General features: G+C 33.1%; 1 protein-coding gene across 1 annotated transcript in view; it reads left to right on the top strand.

Moving 5' to 3' along the window:
* The window catches only part of LOC127716699 (eukaryotic translation initiation factor 5B-like), a 90,904-nt gene extending 78,038 nt beyond the window's left edge, over positions 1-12,866 (top strand). The window contains exons 25-26 of the mRNA XM_052222930.1: positions 1,094-1,255; positions 10,244-12,866. Coding sequence (XP_052078890.1) covers positions 1,094-1,255; positions 10,244-10,351 — 270 coding nt within the window. The 3' untranslated portion in view covers positions 10,352-12,866. The remainder of the gene's footprint in view (positions 1-1,093; positions 1,256-10,243) is intronic.
* The last annotated feature ends 8,323 nt before the right edge of the window (positions 12,867-21,189 follow it).

Here is a 21,189-nt window from a genome sequence, read left to right as displayed (position 1 = left end):
AAAACAGGAGTGTCAGTCTATTGTAAACAATGGTGATCTGGGAATACACTATGTTTGGGACATGTTCAGCATCATTTGTCAGTGTATAACAAACCTTTATTTATTATTTGAACTTGTCTTGATAGATTTACCATCAAATCTTCCATTCCTGCGGCCAAAGTTTTACTGAGAAAGACATAGCTGTGGTATACCAATGCATGAAATCTTCTGTACTAATTGCCCTTGACTAATTACTGAAATGACATCATTACTTTGATTGTACTTAGTCTAAGACATAATCCATAGATCATACAATCTCACTGTTTTTATGATGTGATGATGATGATGATGTTGCTATTCTGAGTTGGTGGTCATTTGAGTACAGTTTGAATGGAAATTATCATGGATTTGTCTGTAGATATTAAACTTATTCAAGGTGTTATAATCTCTGAACCTTGTTTCTTAATCTCCGAACCACAAACATTTTTAGACGTCTACTTGCAGTGTTAATGAAAAGGTTGGATTTGGAAGGGGATTAAAAGAGTGAACTAATATATTTTTTCTTTAAGACTATTTGTATTGTAGAATAAGACAGTCATCATAACTTGCATGGTCAATTGAAACCAGAAATACTGCAAGATATTTGTCAGACTCTCTTAAAGAATGGACCAAGGCATCAATCTTTTTGTGCCTGTTCCAAGTCAGGAGCCAGTAATTCAGTGGTTGTCAATGGTTGTCATCCGTCCTATTTGTTTTACATTTATTGTTTTGTCATAAGGCTTTCTCATTTGAATTGTTTCACATTTTGTCATGTCTGGACCATTTATAGCTTACTGTATGGTATTAGTTTTGCCTCTTGTTGAAGGCTGTACAGTGACCTATAGTTGCTTACTTCCATGTCATTTGAATTCTGGTGGATTGTTGTCTCATTGGCAATCATACCATATCTCCATATTTTGATATACACTGTAGTTAAGAAATGGTGTTGTATTATGTGAATATCATTTAACTAGAAGGATGCTGAGATTGTTGTGTTATTTAATCAAATGACCATAATAAGTTATCAAGGGATGGATTTGTTGTGACTAAAAATTTTTAATCTTTTTTTTTTCAGTTTCTTGATATTGGCCACGTATCCAGTATAGAAAATAACAACAAACCTGTGGATATTGCCAGAAAGGGGATGGAAGTGTGTATAAAGATAGAAGCTGTATCTGGGGACTCACCTAAAATGTTTGGGCGACATTTTGACCACACAGATCTGTTGTATAGTAAGGTAGGTAAACTGGTAAAAGTATATGCTAACTTGCCTATTATGATAAGTGGCATTTTGACTATAAATCTGCTGCAAGGTAAGATATTTTAATCTACCAGAGTGTATAATCTTAGTGACTCTTTTGATTAATTTGTTCAATCCCTTAGCAACTTGGAAAATAACAATAGTTAATGATTTTCTTGTAGAAATTTCGAAATTTAAATGTTACATTAGTTCAACTGGCACATAGAATATATATATATTGCAAAACTTTTGTTTCACTCATAATTTGTTTGTTCTCAGGTAAAACACACTGGCATTAACTTCAAAATTCTCATAAAATGGACTATTTTGTCATGTTAGGGTTTACTTTTTCTTACTATATGGTATAGGTTTTGCTCATTATTGAAGACCTTCAGTAACCTATAGTTGTTTACATCCGCTTCCTCTGGTCTCTGTTGTAAAATTGTCTCATTGACAATCGTAGCACATCTTCTTAATTTTATATCAGACTATTTTAACAAAATTAAAAAAAATGCATTTCATCAAAATGAATGTGTAAGAACCTGATGTATAAGAATTTTTTATCAATGTAGACTACATTCTTATTGCATGTTTGTAATTGTAAAACATTGAGAAACAGTACAAAAGAATTTAACTAGACCTTGTTAGTAATGTTCTAGTTAGTGAAAGGGATTGACAGGATAATTTACACACTAATTTACAAAATTGACACCGTTTCTAAATGTGTTAGATATTTGATTATAAATTTGGACTTCCTTACAAAAAATATTCTTTCAAAAACTGACCAATCATTAAATATTGATAAAGAAAAATAAATTTACTCTGGAATAAATTTTGATAGATTTTTGTTAGCTGATCTTGATAATATCAGTTTCATTCCATGTATTCCCTTACAACTGGATACTGCTGTTAACTGTTATCCAATGTTTTATTCCTAATAACAGAATTGTATCACAGGGATCCATTTGCAATACCTAATCACATTTTTCTCCTGTTCTGTGACATTGGTGTTGTATAGAGTTTTCTCTGTGAAATATTCCTTTGTGTCTCTGATGTACTGTGTTTCATATAGTGTTCCTATCTGGATACATAATTCTTCTACTCGAAGCTGAGCCAGTCTTTACTCTTACTCCTAAATGCTGCAGGCTTAGCAAAAAAGCAACAAATACCAATTTTAAAGACTTTGTTTTTCACCCACCCAGGCTTCAAACCCATCACCATTTCATATGAATTAGTATTTTAAGTATTGATCTAATTCTCTTTCTTTCAATTTTATAAAACTTTGAAAGTAAAAACTTTGATGGCCATGGAAGATTTCCTGCTGAACGAAGAAAACATGTTATGAGAGCAATAAAGGTGAATTAGTGAATGGTCTTAAATGTGGAAGTAAATACAGATATTGTTAATAATTTCTATTGAATAAAATTATGACTAATGAAACTCATCCAAACTTTTGTCAAATCATATTGTCTAGATTAGCATAAATCAGAAAATTAATAAAATCATGTGGTTTCTACAAATTATGTAAGGCTAAGATTGACAGGTGATTGAAGGTTTCAAAATTACACATGGTTTCTTAAAGGCAGGATCTATCTTTAAGAATGACAGTTTTGAATGAGACTTAATCAAACAAGTGGTTAATTAATTGTTAACGAAAATTTGATGACACGGCATGCCAGGCAATTTACTGTGTGTACAGGTAAAATAGGAGGAAATGACAGAAAAACTGTCACCATATAGTAGGATAATGGAGTCGTCTTTACTACATGTTCGACACATGAACGCTCCTGTCGAATTTAATTATGTGGAAATTAAACACAAAAACGCCAATAAAGAACTATTTATATACCTGATTAGATTTTTTTTGGGGTTCGGTGCGGAAGTCTGAAGAATACCACACTTGTTGTCAAAGGTTTTGCAGTGTCATATTAAGATGATTTGTGAAGAAAATATATTTCATTGAATATTTTATTTTTTTTATTTTACATCTCAATAGTCAGGATATGAGCAGGCTTCTTTGGTGCATGCAAAGCTAGAATTACAATGTGCAAAATATTTTATTTTGAAACTGCAATGCCCCTAATTTAGGGATCTTTTGGATCTGCCAATGAAGACCGAGTTCAAACACTTTAAAATACCAAAAAGATTATCAAGGGCCAAAGGCTCAGTCACATGTATATATTTATAGCTTATTGAACTTGATGAAAGGACTATTTTAAATTCTTATTATAGTCTTTTCATCAAAGAAGCGGGGGTATATAGTTCTTTAACCTGTCTGTCCATCATTCATCTCTGTTTCTTGATGCTAAATCAAATGCTACATATCGGTTGGTAATCTTACTTGGATATATTATAGGGCCACATTTAATTAGAGGAAGGTCCCTATTGATTTTGAGGTCACTTTGTATAAGGTCAAGGTCATAGTAACTAAAAATTGACTGAAATAAAAGGGTTTTTGGAAGCTAATTTAAATTTTTTTTTTAATCTAATTGTAACCTAACTTGAGAGGAAGGTCCCTACTGGTTTGAAGTGACAACTTCTAAGGTCAATGTCATAGTTTCTAAACATAGACTCCTCAGTCCGTCCATCAGTCATCTTGATGTCTTTGTACTATGACAATGGTGTTGTTATTTCATGTCTTTGTCATACTTTGGTGTCATATAGAGTGTTCTGTGTGAAATGTTCTTTCATGTCTTCGTTATAATCTTTGTCATACTTTGGTGTCATATAGAGTGTTCTCTGTGAAATGTTCTTTCATGTCTTTGTCATACTTTGGTGTCATATTGAGTGTTCTCTGTGAAATGTTCTTTCGTGTCTTCGTCATACTTTGGTGTCATATAGAGTGTTCTGTGTGAAATGTTCTTTCATGTCTTTGTCATAGTCTTTGTCATACTTTGGTGTCATATAGAGTGTTCTCAGTGAAATGCTCTTTCATGTCTTTGTCATACTTTGGTGTCATATAGAGTGTTCTCTGTGAAATGTTCTTTCATGTCTTTGTCATACTTTGGTGTCATATTGAGTGTTCTCTGTGAAATGTTTTTTCATGTCTGTCATACTTTGGTGTCATAAAGAGTGTTCTGTGTGAAATGTTCTTTCATGTCTTTGTCATAGTCTTTGTCATACTTTGGTGTCATATAGAGTGTTCTGTGTGAAATGTTCTTTCATGTCTTTGTTATAGTCTTTGTCATACTTTGGTGTCATATAGAGTGTTCTGTGTGAAATGTTCTTTCATGTCTTCGTCATACTTTAGTGTCATATAGAGTTTTCTCTGTGAAATGTTCTTTCATGTCTTCTTCATACTTTGGTGTCATATAGAGTTTTCTCTGTGAAATGTTCTTTCATATCTTTGTCTTAGTCTTTGTCATACTTTGGTGTCATATAGAGTGTTCTCTGTGAAATGTTCTTTCATGTCTTTGTCATACTTTGGTGTCATATTGAGTGTTCTCTGTGAAATGTTTTTTCATGTCTTCTTCATACTTTGGTGTCATATAGAGTGTTCTGTGTGAAATGTTCTTTCATGTCTTTGTCATACTTTGGTGTCATATAGAGTGTTCTCAGTGAAATGCTCTTTCATGTCTTTGTCACTCTTTGGTGTCATATAGAGTGTTCTCTGTCAAATGTTCTTTCATGTCTTTGTCATACTTTGGTGTCATATTGAGTGTTCTCTTTGAAATGTTTTTTCATGTCTTTGTCATACTTTGGTGTCATATAGAGTGTTCTGTGTGAAATGTTCTTTCATGTCTTCGTCATACTTTAGTGTCATATAGAGTTTTCTCTGTGAAATGTTCTTTCATGTCTTCTTCATACTTTGGTGTCATATAGAGTTTTCTCTGTGAAATGTTCTTTCATGACTTTGTCTTAGTCTTTGTCATACTTTGGTGTCATATAGAGTGTTCTCTGTGAAATGCATTTTCATGTCTCTGATGTACTGTTTCTTTCTGGATGCTAAATCAAGTATTTTTGATATATGATCATATATAATGAATTGATTTTTAGGTCACTACATCTGAGGTGAAGGTCATAGTTACTGCCTTAAAAATAGACTGAAATTTGTGCAGAAAAGGGGTTTCTCCTATAACTCCTGGAGTACCGTGCATTGAATTGGTACCAAACTTGAATATATTTGTTAAAATATATGGGGAGGCAGATTCCTATTAACGTATAAGTCTAAACATCTGAGGTCAAGGTCACAGTGACCACAAATTGAGTATAATTTTAAATCTTGTCACTAGGATAAGAATTTTATCTGTTTTTAGACATGGTTATGTCATAAATCATAACAGAAAAGACTATGCTAGCAGGTCACAATAAGCTCTCCCCTTTCATAGGGGGGGGGGGGGAGGATATGTGAGCTTTCTCATGAAAGGTTCTTTAAATTGGCATGTTTGACTTAATTTTATTTCTTCTTAATATGATCTCGATATGTGAGCTTTCTCATGAAAGGTTCTTTAAATTGGCATGTTTGACTTAATTTTATTTCTTCTTAATATGATCTCGATATGTGAGCTTTCTCGTGAAAGGTTCTTTAAATTGGCATGTTTGACTTAATTTTATTTCTTCTAAATATGATCTCTAGATATGTATGCAGATGAGTGATGGATATGTGTTGTCACTATAAAATTATATCAAATAAAAAAAGCAAACATTTATACTTGACTTGATCATCCTGGTACATAACAATTAAGCTGATCAGCTCTGCATTTGCTCAAGCAAAACTTCACAATAACTTGTTAAGATGTGGTTTAATTTATGGTACCAATTCCACTTTACAGTTAATCAGAATATTGCTGGAGATTCCAGATAATTTCATCAGATGATAGTCTCAAGGGTATATGATCTATAGTTATAGCTAGAAAATATTTTGTCCCTGTTTGCCTTTTGCACAGAAATAGCAATAGGAAGTGAGATATTATGTTGATTATAATAATAATAGTACTGAACTATGATTTGCCACTGATATGAGCCATGTGTGCTGAGTAGTAAATTGCTTCAAAATGTCAAACAACTATATATTAGTACATGTACAGGTACTTATCGAACTATTGGGTGCAGAATGATAAAAGACACATCAGGAATATGTCATTTATCAACTAAGTTAAATTAGGATGTTTACTAGCGTATACAAATCTAAAGATATATATGTACACTTGGGATGTGTTACTAAATATAATTAGTAGTGGCAGATTCAGGGAGGGGCATAGAGGATGTAGGCCCACCTTTGACTGGAAAATATATAATTTTAAGCATAAAATTGTTCATCAAAATTTTTAGTTAAATATACAGTTTTCTACATTTATGCCCTCCTTTCAAAAACCTGGATCTGCCTCTGAAAGGAAATTTGTAGAAGCTAAAAAGTCCAAAATAGGGACAGAAATGTCAAGAGTAAGCAGAGTGTTTTCTCCATTAATGGGCATTAAACCATGTTTAATTAGAAAATGAGTAATGATTTTCGCTGCTAAATTATAGAACAATCCTCCTTTTCACATCCTTACCAGAGACTGCTTTGGCATTATCTGCCATTATTTTTAGTTCCTGTCCACAAAGTTACCTGTATACATGAATATATTAAGGTATTAAGGTATATAGGTAATTTTTTCTCAGAGACAAGTGCCTGTGTGTGTGTCTGTTGAAAGTCTACAAAAATTGTGAGTTGAGTTTTTCCCATTTATTGTTCACAACATTCAAATGATATTTTGTGAATCAAACTATCCTGGTCCTTGCTGTGAGAACTCACTCATCTCTTTCTTTACATTAAGGAAACATTAATAATGATCCGCCCTTATTGCCCTCCTATAGTGTACCTATGGTGTAAATAAACTATAACTTAAATATTGGTGCACAAGCATAAATTATATCTTCCTCCACCTTAGTCCCAAGCACTTTGTAACCTTTATCCTATATTAACTAAAGGCTACCTGCACTGCTTGTAATTTTGTTGTAATCTTATTCACATGTCATTCTTCATTGAGCAAAACAGACAATTATCTAGTCTAAGTTTGTTATCAAATATTTAAAATTGAATAATTTCTGATATAATTTAGAGACATTTGTATAAATTTTGCAATATCACATGGTAGCATTAAGTACTAAGAACTTTGAAGGGAGTGAGTGGGTGTGTAAAAATCTGTTGATTAGTAAATATGAAAAATTGATTGTTGCTCTTATTTGATATGGTTAAAGGTAAAGTAAAGGAATGGTACTAATTGATTTTCATAATCTATAGATGTTATTGGGCATTAGCAAATTAAAAGAAAAATTCTAAAAAATAAATATGAGTAGACTAGTATTTGATAAATAAATATTCCTTCATATTAAATAATTTGATCATAGTACAAGGTAGGGCCCTCCTGAGAGTGACTTGCAAAATTGTGCAGTTTTCTTCCCTTATAGATATATATCCATAAGCATGAAAATTCTTGATTTATGTCTATAAAACTGAGTGATACATATAGATAGAAGGAAAGGGGATTGAGCTGCATTAATTGTCCCATTAATAATATATGAACAAGTGACGCACTAACAATGATCTTCTTAGGCAAGGAGTGGGAGCCAATTTAATACTTGATAAAATGTACAGTAAATATGTCGTACTAATGTAGTAAATAATTCCACTTTTTATCTTCCATATGCTTCATTTTAACACAGTTATGGAATTTATACATAAATTCAATCTGCTGTGTATGTGATGTGTTACATACAATTTATGAAGGGCATTTCCCTCAATTCAAACTACCTGAAAAATAACACAGTCTTAAAGGGTTCTTTGGTACTTTTAGCAACGTTATTAGATTTTATTTAAGATTTCATGATCTGTTGGATAATAACACATTACTATACAATCTGTTTAGGAAAATAAAAGTTCGCTGTGGAAATTATTCAAACAGGATTAGGGTTTATAGGAACTTTGTGGTTTTCTTCAACCCACAAGTAATGATGTCATTAGAGTACTTCTTGTCCAGGATTTAGTCCACTTAAGAAATTTGTGTTCTAAGAAGAATAGATGTGACACTGGTGATGATATCTGGGGTGTATTTGATGGGTCCTTTTTCTGCACCTGTGGTCTTGAGTGTTTATATTCTGAAGCTGTTCAGCTTGAGTAATTTCATATTGAAAAGTACTATTGAAGATATGATTATGTAATGTTTAGCCAAAAAAATCCTTGTGATAACCTTTCACTATAATATTACCTTGTGGTTTTCGAATGTAATATTTAAGAGTTCTGTAATACAAAGCATGAATAGGATCTAGCATTGAAAATTTTATCTCAAATTCAGAGACTCCAACTTTCTGTATCCCATATAAAAATATTGACATTTGGTTTGATTGCCATGGAGACAACTATCCACCATTGTCCAATCAATTCCAGTATAAATCACTGTACTGAATGGTCAAGCTGAATTCATGTAAAGTACCGGAACGGTTTACTCTATTTTTGCTGTTATTTCATGGCATCACCGTCCATTCTCATCTAATCCACTGTACTTGAAGTACATGTAATATTTTAATACAGTCCATTTTTTGAACCCCAAAAAATGCAAATGATAGATTTTTCTTTTATCTTGAGAACTGTTTCACCAATTGGTTTGATCCTTTGAAGGGGTACAGCCCAAAATTGTTAATGTTCATACCGGTAAATTATGAAAGTAAAGGGGTGTGGGGAATTTTTCTTTACTTTTTTTCTCCAATCACAGAGTCAAAAATCAAAAGTTAATGAATGTCAAGTGAAATTTTTTTTATCAGGTTTTACAATGTTAGGTCATGTGTGTTTCATATTCTTATCTAAATACCAAGATGGCCATCAAAGGACCATGAGGGTTCCATTTAGGATAAATGTTAGGTTAGGGTTATGATTTAGGACTAAGTCTATCGTTAGGAATAATTGTGGGTTAGGGTTAGATTTTGATCAATGGTTAGTTTAGTATAACCCTATATAGCTGGATCCTTAAAAGTAAATGAAGGGCTGTCAAAAAGGACATTTTGTAGCTATATTCAAAAATCTTTTGCATAAAATTTATTTTACAGATTGAATTGATATTAAATGAGTTCCTCAGTGATGAAATAGTGTGATTAGTAGATACAAAATGCCTGCATTATGCCTTAAAACTAAGTCACTAAGTATTTGGTAATATCTGAATCACTTGTGGTTTTTTAATGATCATGGTTAAACTTGTATATGTTTTCAAGTTCAAAGATATGATCTCACCAATGGCCTAAATGCACTGTTTGGAGATATTGTCCTTGATAAACATAACAATATCAAACCACAAACCATCATTTTGTCTTTAGGCTTTTTGGTTAGCTTGCAGGGGGACATCACATTCAGTTTTGTGTATTCAAAACATGTTTGTTAGAGAATTAAAGTCCGATTAAGTCAATGTAGCCTTTTAGCTTGAATGTACGAGTCCGGGTGTTTAAATAAACTTAAGAGATTTTACTATTCATCGATGATATTGACACAGATCAATATTTACACATTTAGGATTAATGTCATTTTAATGTTTACAACCCCCGCTGCTTTACCTATCTAAATATAGGGACTTTTATTTTGATTTAAGAATAGTTTGTTATTTATGTGACCTGTATATCACTGTATGCTCATATTGAAGCAATTTAGTGCAGACTGTAAATTCTAAAAAATTTGTGATGTTTTAATAAGTGCAAAATTCATTACCAGATTGGTGTTGCAAAAATAAAGACTCACATTTAAAATTTTTAGAGCATTATTTGTATACTGCGTTTCCAAAAATCACAATACTGTTGATGCATTTATTTTGGTGGGTACCAATTTTCGTGGATTGAGGAAAACTTGTATTTTCGTAGATTTATAATTTCTTGATTATGCCAAGGTCTGCATACAAGCTTATAGAAAATTTGTTATTTGTTGAACATCTAAATTCATGGTTCACCTGTACCTACAAAATCCAGGAAAAATGGTATCCCACGAATAGTAATAAATCCACATTAATTTGTATTTGTCTTTTTCAGATATCAAGAGCCTCCATTGATGCTGTTAAGGACTATTTCAGAGAAGAAATGCAGAAGAGCGACTGGCAATTAATTGTTGAACTGAAGAAACTCTTTCAAATTTTGTGATTAATAGACATAACATCAAATCTGTAAAAACATGTGATCTTGCATCTGTTTTTAATGAATTTCTACAGATATTCAAAACTAGGATTTCAGATTCGACGGGAAAAAGAATTGCAGGGGCCCAGTAGCTAAGGCTACTAATTATTAGGCTGGGGCCCTGAAGTTTAGTTGAATATCATGTCCAAAGTGCTTATGTGAATCTTTCATATTCTCGCAATTTGGACTGCTGGATGGAAAATGTTCAAGTTTTTTTTCCCTGTTCAAGCATCAAAATTAATCTTCAAGCAGTAAAATTAATTTGTAATGATAAAAGTGTCACTGTATAAAGTCCCCTTCCTTTTTTGTTCTGTCGGGTCATTTGATTTTGCTTTGAAATGAAATGTTGGTCTAACATATTGATTGATAATGTCAATAGAAGACTGTAGCCAGGGATTGTGAGCACACACAGGACTTTTTTTTTAAATTGTTGATGGTGTAGTCTCCTCATTCAAATGACTCATTTGCTTAGCAAATGGTTTTGTGTCTTCTAAATGCTTCCCCCCTCTCCAGGCCCCAATAGACCCTTACAAATAATATTGCACCTCCATTCATGATTCCTGGCTACCACCCTGTAATTATTATCAGTGTATTATTTATTATATAAGATCAGACAGTTCTTCAAACGCATCACAATTTTTCTGAAATCTTTTATCAAAGTGACAAAAGAAAAAAATAGACTAACACATGAATCAACTGGGGCATTTACTAATCTTTAACATACTATTTATTTTAACATCAGACTTTTCAGAAATGAATTATTATACAACTTGTCGTTATTATGTAGACAATTTTTGTTCCTCCCACACCCAGTGTTATGACGTCTAATTTTCCCTTGGGTTTACATAATGAATATTAAAATATTGAATATTTGCTATATTTGACTTAAAGATCGACAGTTAAGAACTGAGCTGAACTCTGTGGGTTGTTGGCCTGCAGTACTAATTTTAATGAGTGTGTTTTGTGTTAATTTATAAGCTTTTTCAAAAACAGAGTATATCAGATCATGAGCCGGAAATGGATTTAGAGATACATTTTTCATATTTTTTTTTTTGTCAAAATGTTGTCAAATACAGCTCTTTTCATCATAATCATGGAAAGTTAATATTTGTTGAACTTTTTACTACTAATCTTGCATTTAGCCTTGTAAGCCTCAAAATATATAATATTACATTTTTTCAGAGTCGATATATCTAGCTGGTTCATGTTCTGTAGTCTTGCTCACTATCAATAAGATTTGAGCTCTTTTCACTAAAAAATTGACAATTGGATTTGACTGTAGATTATACTTAAATTTCACACAACACAAATACTTTTTTTGTGGTATTGGCGAAATGTCCTTATTTGTTTAGTAACCAAATGTAAATTTTACAAGTTTCCGTTTGTTTTAAAGATGGTTTTTGTCAGTTTGTTTCATGAGTGACAGTCTTTGTGTTTAGGACTGAAAGAAATCATACTGGTAATCATTGTACTTAGTGTCACAATATATGTATATCTTGAATGTCAACTTTTGTGAAAATTCTTACAAAAAAAACAAACATGAGTTCAAAATTGTACTGTAGCTTTGATTTTGGTCATGATTAATTTTTATCTGCTCTGACGACATAAAACTATCCCAATCATTTTCTGCTGCCAAAATGAATTATTTTTTATAAACGGAATTAGTGTTTAGGTAAATAGGACACACAGCATATGTGAAATTAAGTCAGTGTGTGGTTAACTATACAACCACCACACCCATTTCAAAATTAATTATTTAATGATTGTTGATTTTTGTCCCACATCTAACATTGGTTGCTTCTTGACGAAGATATTTTTTCTTATACTTGCATGAAGAATTGAACCTTCAGTGTTAAACAGTGCCAGCCATTAGCTTATCCCAAGTTAATAGCCCATCATTTGGAAGTGGGCCTAAGTGGTACATCTTAAGTGATGTATTTGATTTCTTATAACTATATATACATTTTTAGGGCCTGAAAACACATTATTTATGAGTGTCACAGCTACAGGGAAAAAGATAAGCTGAATTTATTCTTCACTTTTTATTTATTTTTTTTTAATAATTATCCTCATTAAAATGAGAAAATAAAGTTCAAGAAGTGTTACAAGTTATTTCTAAAAAGGTGTCATACAATTTTTTTTTTTTTTTTTTTGGTAATTTGTGTACATTTACTTACTTGAGTGGAACATAAATGCATAAAATGCATTTTGAATAAACGTGTAAAATCATACTGGTTCGTAAAAGTTCAAATGATCATACATAAAGTCCTGTATTTTGTTACCTGACAATATTAACACACGAAACCTTATTTTCTTGGTGTCTGGAATAGATTTAAATATACACATGGGTCTGTTTTTGTTAATCATCCTGAAATTGCATGTATACATTCTGATAGTGAAAAATCAGTGTTATTAAAATTATAAGTGCTACTCCTTATGTCAATGACATTAAAAATATATGAATAAATTTATTTTGTTGAAAGCTGTTCTTGTTATTATTGTGTCCTATTAAGGGTAGAGTTGAAATATAGAGAATTCTATCAGTTTAAGAGACCAGGACACAGTTGAAATATAGTATTTATCTGTTGTCTAGTTCAAGATAGAGTTGACAAACATATTCTACTCTCTGTTTTGTAGTCCAAGATAGAATTGACACACAGAGAATGCCATCTGTTTTGTAGTGCAAGATATTGTTGACACACAGAGAATACTATCTGTTTTGTTGTCCTAGATACAGTTGACACATAAAGAATACTGTCTGTTTTGTAGTCCAAGATAGAGTTCATTCATGGAAAAGAATAGTTACCATCTGTTGTCCATAGCTAATCTTAGAGTTGACACTCAGAGAATAATATATGTTGTGTAGTCCAATATAGAGTTGACACAAAGATAATATTATCTGTTTTCTTGTCCAAGATAGAGTTGAAACAGTATGTTTCTGTTGTTTAGTTTAAGATAGATTTGACACATAGAGAATACTATCTGTTTTCTATTCCAAGATAAAAATGACACATAGATAATACTGTTTTCTAGTCCAAGATAGAGTTGAAACATAGAGAATACTATCTGTTGTATATATAGCTAATATATAGCTAATCTTAGAGTTGACACATCTGTTGTATAGTCCAATATAGAGTTGACACATAGAACATACTATCTGTTTTCTAGACAAAGATAGAGTTGACATGAGAATACCATCTGTTTTCTAGTCCAAGATAGAGTTGAAACATAGAGAATACTATCTGTTGTATATATAGCTAATCTTAGAGTTGACACATCTGTTGTATAGTCCAATATAGAGTTGACACATAGAAAATACTGTGTTTTCTAGTCAAAGATAGAGTTGAAACAGAGAATACAATCTGTTTTGTAGTCAAAGATAGAATTGACACCTAACGAATACTATCTGTTGTCTATAGCTAATCTTAGAGTTGACACATCTGTTGTATAGTCCAATATAGAGTTGACACGTAGAAAATACTATCTGTTTTCTAGTCAAAGATAGAGTTGAAACAGAGAATACAATCTGTTTTGTAGTCAAAGATAGAATTGACACCTAACGAATACTATCTGTTGTCTATAGCTAATCTTAGAGTTGACACATCTGTTGTATAGTCCAATATAGAGTTGACACATAGAAAATACTATCTGTTTTCTAGTCAAAGATAGAGTTGAAACAGAGAATACAATCTGTTTTGTAGTCAAAGATAGAATTGACACCTAAAGAATACTATCTGTTGTCTATAGCTAATCTTAGAGTTGACACACCTGTTGTATAGTCCAATATAGATTTGACACAGAGAATACCATCCGTTTTCCAGTCCCAAGATCGAGTTCAAACATCGAGAATACCATCATCCATTTTCCAGTCCAAGATAGAGCTGACACATAAAGAATACTATCAGTTTTCTAGTCGAGGATAGAGTTGACACATAGAGAATACTATGTTTTTCTAGTCCAAGCTAAAGTTGAAACACAGTATGTTTCTGTTTGCTAGTCCAAGACAGAAGTTGACACACGGGAATGTTATCTGTTGTCTACAGTTAGTCCCAGTATTAAAGATTGAGTTGAAATATAGTATATATCTGTTGTTTTGTTCAAGATAGAATTGACACCTAACGAATACTATCTGTTGTCTATAGCTAATCTTAGAGTTGACACACCTGTTGTTTAGTCCAATATGGATTTGACACGGAGAATACCATCCGTTTTCCAGTCCAAGATAGAGTTGAAACATGGAGAATACCATCCGTTTTCCAGTCTAAGATAGAGTTGAAACATCGAGAATACCATCTGTTTTGTAGTCCAAGATAGAGTTGACACATAAAGAATACTATCAGTTTTCTAGTCGAGGATAGAGTTGACACATAGAAAATACTATGTTTTTCTAGTCCAAGCTAAAGTTGAAACACAGTATGTTTCTGTTTGCTAGTCCAAGATAGAAGTTGACACACAGGGGAATGTTATCTGTTGTCTATAGTTAGTCCCAGTATTAAAGATTGAGTTGAAATATAGTATATATCTGTTGTTTTGTTCAAGATAGAATTGACACCTAAAGAATACTATCTGTTGTCTATAGCTAATCTTAAGAGTTGACACACCTGTTGTATAGATTTGACACGGAGAATACCATCCGTTTTCCAGTCCAAGATAGAGTTGAAACATCGAGAATACCATCTGTTTTGTAGTCTAAGATAGAGTTGACACAAAGAATACTATCAGTTTTCTAGTCGAGGATAGAGTTGACACATAGAAAATACTATGTTTTTCTAGTCCAAGCTAAAGTTGAAACACAGTATGTTTCTGTTTGCTAGATCAAGATAGAAGTTGACACACAGGAGAATGTTATCTGTCGTCTATAGTTATTCCCAGTATTAAAGATTGAGTTGAAATTTAGTATATATCTGTTGTTTTGTTCAAGATAGAATTGACACACAGAGAATACTGTCTGATGTATATAGCTAGTCCTAAATACAGTAGACAAAGGGAATTTTATTTGTTGTCTGGTTCAAGATATGGTTGACACACATATAATACTCTGACTTGTCCATGTCGAGTTGACACACAAAGATTACTATATGTTGTCTATAGCTAGTCCTGAATGAGTAGACACACAGAATACTACAGGTATGTTGTGATTGTTTAACTAACCACAATGACTTTGGTATCACCGAAAGAGACTACTTCATACCATGAGTAAGTTGCATTCGACGGGTTTCAGTAGTTGAGCAGAAATTGCTTTACTCTTCCAGAGCACATGAGATTACTCTGCGTTTTTTTGTGGGGTTCGTGTTGCTCAGTGTCTAGCTTTCTATGTACTGTTTTGTAAATTTGTTTTTCTTTACTATTTTTCATGAATTAAACATCTCGCCATCAAAATTGCCGGTGACGGAAACAATATTTGATATGTTATAACCTTGTTGCTTAATTCATAAAGTTTAAGTATAAAGATCATAATTTGATATACTTGTTACTTATGGCAACCTTTTAAAGTAATTATAAGGATAGACCTATACTGTAACTATGTTTGAGAATACGTTTTAAATCTTATGATTTTTAAGTATTTCATTATATTTTATGCACGACTTAGTTATCCGCTTGACACGTGGAGTAATATTCAGCACTTTTTAATAATCTTGGCGGTATAAAACGGACAAACAGGTCATCAACCTACAATTTATAATTTATTTTTCTTCAAATGTTATTTCATTACTTGTGATTCAATTCCCTCAGGCATCGGTTTAAAGGGTGAAAGTCCTGTTCTTAGTTTATATTTAAAAAGTGCACGGTCAGATAACTCACCACAGTCGCATGTCACTAAAACCGTGGGAAAATGTAAATACTACTTTTAACTCAAGATTTACTAATTACCTAGGTTACAAAGTTAAGCATGTACCCTCGTCCATGCTCACTCTATCAAATCAAAATCATTTTTCTTATTAATCGTCTGCTGAGAGAAGCAGGTGCACGCGTGCTTCCTTAACCATTCGCCCAAAGTTCTGCCACGTTCCATTCCCACGCCACTCTTTCCGACCTTCTCCTCGGTTAGGCACCTGTCTCGTGAACTAATTGAATGGAAAAAGTCAACAATGAATACTGCCAAAGGTAAAATAACTTGACAGCCATCTATTAACTGATATTATAGTTATTTCTTTTTAAGGTAAACCAACGAAAAGTCACACGAAAAAATCAATACCAACAGATGTTATCCGCTGCAGTGTTAGTCTATTGAATCCATGGGAACATTTGCAAAATTTGTCGCATGAAATTAATGATAAAGAAAATTCAAATTTCAATTTTCAGTATTTAGTTAGACTTAGGACAAACATTTTTGGCGTCCTTTTGTAGTAGAGTCGATGAAGTGAACGTGGGAAAAGTCTACTTTTTCGATATAACGCATTACAGCTGGCAGAGATTTTCTTGGTAACTTCAATTTAAATTCAGAAAGTCTTGAATAATTCAGAAAATCGCTTCGGACGCATGAAATTAACAACGTGTTGTTTTCATATTCTATACAGTTGTTAACACTGTATTGCTATTTTCACAATAAATTCCGTTTTTTTTTTCTCATACGGACCAAAGTGCGAGTTCGAGTTATTACTACTACTTAGTTATTCTAGTTCATCCATCTTTTTTAAAAGTATTGAAAACAACCATCCTTTAAGGTTTTTAGATTTGAATGCTTCTGATTAATCTCCAGTTATCATCGAAAATTAGTGTAGATCCGCACTTAAACATGTAAAACCAGAGATGTAAAATAAATATTTTAAAAAAAGGCGAGTCTAAATCACCAAAAGGGTGTCTTGTTTCAAAATTATATTTGTATGATGATTGCCGCTTTTTCACTGTGATTAGAAGAAAGTGGTCGATTTTGATTAGTTTCATTGCAATTATGCAACCTGCATGACATGAGGTATGATCGTCCGTTTAAGACTTGAGCTAGATGACCTCCCGCTTTCTTAACAAAAAAAAATAATATTATAAACTGAAAGAGGTAGGGCCAATTTCCTCTTATTTATTTCAGCCCAGGGGCATTTTTCTAAAAATCCCTTAATTCTTTTCTTACTTGAATTCATCACCCTTATGAATATTTTTTTGGATATTTTGGCATATTATTTCTGCACATGTAATCATAAAAAAATGAACTATAAAAAAAATAAAAACAAGAAGGAAATTCTTTGCCAAGACCAAACATTATGTTGTTAGTAAATTTATTTTATTGTTTTTCAGATACAACTTAATTTAATTTGGTTAATGATTTCCTTTGATACAAATTTTACAAAAGCATGAAAGTAAAATGTATAGTATTGTCAACAGAAACATGTTGGTTCTATAGAAGAATGTGAAATTGTTGATACCGTTTCTGGTTATCTAGACTCTTTAATATTCGTAATCAAGTAGGAATTAATAACTTTATGATTTTGACACTGTGATAATAGAAAAACAAATAAAGAAAATTGCCCCCACCTATTTAGAGAAAAAGAATGTCTTCAGTACTAGTATTTGAAGGCTAAAGGCTGAATCAACATCCATCCTGTCGATTTAAGCAGAGACATATAATGCAATATGCCTCTGAAGTCATCTAAGTCATAGTTTACAAAATTAATAAGGACAATAAATTTTCAAAGCACGTGCTGGGGATTAAAAATTTGTGATTTATCGTAACAAAGGTGACGAGGTCAATTTTGACAACAATGCATATCACTTTTTGTGATCATAACCCCTATACTCCTAATCAAAATGGTACGCTAGGTCAAAATAATAATGTAATATTTTTTCTCGGCTGACAATTTTGACAAGAGAAGTCTTTTCAGAATAATAACCTTTTATGTGGAAAATTGCAACGACTTCCTGTGAATTTGATCCGAACGTGGGATAAAATAATTTTAAATTGTAAGATAAATTGGGGCCTTCTCGTCTGCATTGTTATTATATAACCTAAGTTGTCACACCCACAATTTATAGGTTCCGGGTATCCGTCGGGCAGGTGTGTTGTAATTATACAGGTGTGACAAACACATTTGTTCTTTTGTATATTAAATTTGAAAGGAAGTAGCGTTTCGTGTTCTTGTTTAAAGTCATCACTCTTTTTTCAAAGGTTTGTTTTTAGTCGCACTTTTTTAATAATAATGTAGTTAGTTCAAGTATAAAAGTTTCCAACTTAATTTGTAAACTTTAAACCGAGAAGTTTTACTGAAGAAAATCAGTCATTACCTCAGAAATTACCAGCAGACTTTCAGTGTAGTTGCTGTCTGTGTTTCAAACTAAGGCAAAAGGGAAATCGAAATTCTTCTGGTCCTTTATGCGTTGAAAAAATTACAGGTTCGAAGCCAAACAATCTTATAAGAGATGATTCTTGCAACATAACATATGCTCTTTTCCAGTTTGACAATCAAATTCTGGATTGTCACAACAACCGACCATTTTTTGTCTCATTTACACGTGCTCATTCGTGATATTAAGTTCCAGAAATTATATAAGTGGCTTGATAGATATAAATAAGAGCTGTAAAATGGGAATCCTTGTCTCGACATTTTCCTGCAAGGACAAAAATGTAATAGATTCCCACGACTTAATTTGCTATTGAGACACCACCTGAATCAACATACATATAGATTGATACGAGTTGTTAAAACACACAGGGACGCTTAAAAAGCCTTGTATCAATAAAATTCGATGGTGGTGCGTTGTTTTATTACTTGTGTAATGGTCAAAGTTTTTATCAACGGCTATTTCCAGGACCAGGGCGACCAGCTGGATAGCCCGCTAACCGTGTGGATGCAAACTGGTAGATGAGTCGACAGTCGTAGATAAATACAGGAAGCCTGGACACATCATTACAACATGGGATTCTTCATCCAACTGCATGTTACATAGAAGGCACATTCTATTTTCTAAACTCTGTTTAACGTCGAAAAGACGACAACCCAACGATCCAAATAAGAAACTTTTACAACGATATCTGGAGGGCAACATACAGTCTTCAACAACAGGCTGCTGTCTATGTAATAGTAAATTTTGTCCAGTAGTAAAAAAGTGTTCCCCGGACATTGTTTCCTAGGTAAGCAAGTCCAATGTTTAGAGTCGGCAATACCGGTATGTTCTGCTATATTTCGCTTAACAGAAATGCATTTTCTTCTTAGATCTGTACATGTGCCAGCTGCTAATGCAAGTTCGGGGGACATAAGGAAATATCTGATCTTCAAAGAAAAAGGTGGCAAAACACAGTTGTATGATTCCGTACGAAAAACAGCCTTCAACCTTACCATTGCTAAAAAACTCACTCTATCATTAAGATTGGTTGACTCTAGTTGGGAATATCATAGCCTTAATCAGAAAAGAGGGGCAATCGAGAGAATGGAACCATATGTTTCTTATGGTAATCCGGCTGCATCACATTTAAAAAAAACATGCATGTGCAGACTAACGCTAGCATTACTGTTAAACAAGCGCCTCAAGTCACAGGGGCGGATCCAGCCCAGCCATTGATAAAAGGGGGGGGGGTTCCTAACCCAGGATAAAGGGGGGGGGGGGGGGGGTTCCAACAATATGTTCCCGTTCAAATGCATGGATCGTCCAAAAAAAGGGGGGTTCCAAACCCGGAACCCCCAACCCCCCCCTTGAACCGCCACTGAGTCAATTAATGTTTAGGGGATGACCACTTAATATTCTGGGAGAGGTTTTTGGAAATAAATATTCTGGCTTGGTAATAACAGGAAAAAAACTTTGTCAAAGGTGAAAATGAATAATTTTATCCACAAAAATCCCGATTCAGAGGGAATTTTTGTGATTGGTAAAGTCGCTACTTTGGGCTTAGACAATTTACGAGTTTACTTACTGTTTACTTACTTACTTACTTAATTACAATTCATACAAGGAATGTAAATGTATCTGAGGAGAATGAGTTCTGACTTTTACCAGTAACTATTTTTAAGTTTCCTTCAAAGGATTCTGATATTTGTCCTTTAAAAAACTTCCGAAAATATGTAGCCGTTCGGCAAGGAATTTAAGCACCTCTCTTATTGAGGGGTATATTTTCCATATATGAGCCAAATAAAGGATCGTGCACGTCAAATAGTCTATCCCTTACATCGTCTTGTATGGCATTATAGACTAAAAATTCCCAGAGCAGTATAAGAGGATAAGCCTTCATTTATTACCCAATTTTAACAAGGACACGTGCATTGGGTCAGTTCTTCCCACGGGACGGGGTGCTAAAAGCCTCTTCAATCCAAGATATAGGAGGGTCTGAATGAGGGTCCTTCATTTCTGTACTCTTTAATTTTAAGATAATTTTTCTCTATTCTTTATATTTTTTGCTCACTATTCTCTATTCTTAAGTTTTTATCCTTTTCTGTAGTATTGGTCCAGTATTCTCCATTCTGTTAACCCCATCCATACTCTCATATAGTGTCTTTCTGCGCTGGTACGCTAAATTAGTACATGCATGTTTGCACTAGGTTTACAGTATGCATTTGTCAGTAGTGGTTCTCTTCCCGACTTAAAGAAAAGACTTATACTTTTCAGGGGCGTAGCTAGGTATCCAATAAACTGTAGGCACAAATTGCGGCTGGGGGTCTGGGGCTGCTTTAGGTCCCCAGCAGGTCCAGGGCTCGCTGCCCTGGTAGGGGATCCAGGGGGGCGAAGCCCCCCGACGGAAAACGGTTTTCAGTATTTTTAGTAACATAAAACTTACTGGTCATTTTATCATAATATACATGAAGAAAAGTTCGAAGAATTATGAATAATTTTACAACATCTGACTGATGAATTAACGCAGTACACTGAATCGGAAATCTAAAATA

Source organism: Mytilus californianus, unplaced genomic scaffold (genome assembly GCF_021869535.1).
Source record: "Mytilus californianus isolate M0D057914Y unplaced genomic scaffold, xbMytCali1.0.p SCAF_9, whole genome shotgun sequence".
NCBI lineage: Eukaryota > Metazoa > Mollusca > Bivalvia > Mytilida > Mytilidae > Mytilus > Mytilus californianus.
This window is presented reverse-complemented; position numbering and strand designations above follow the sequence as displayed.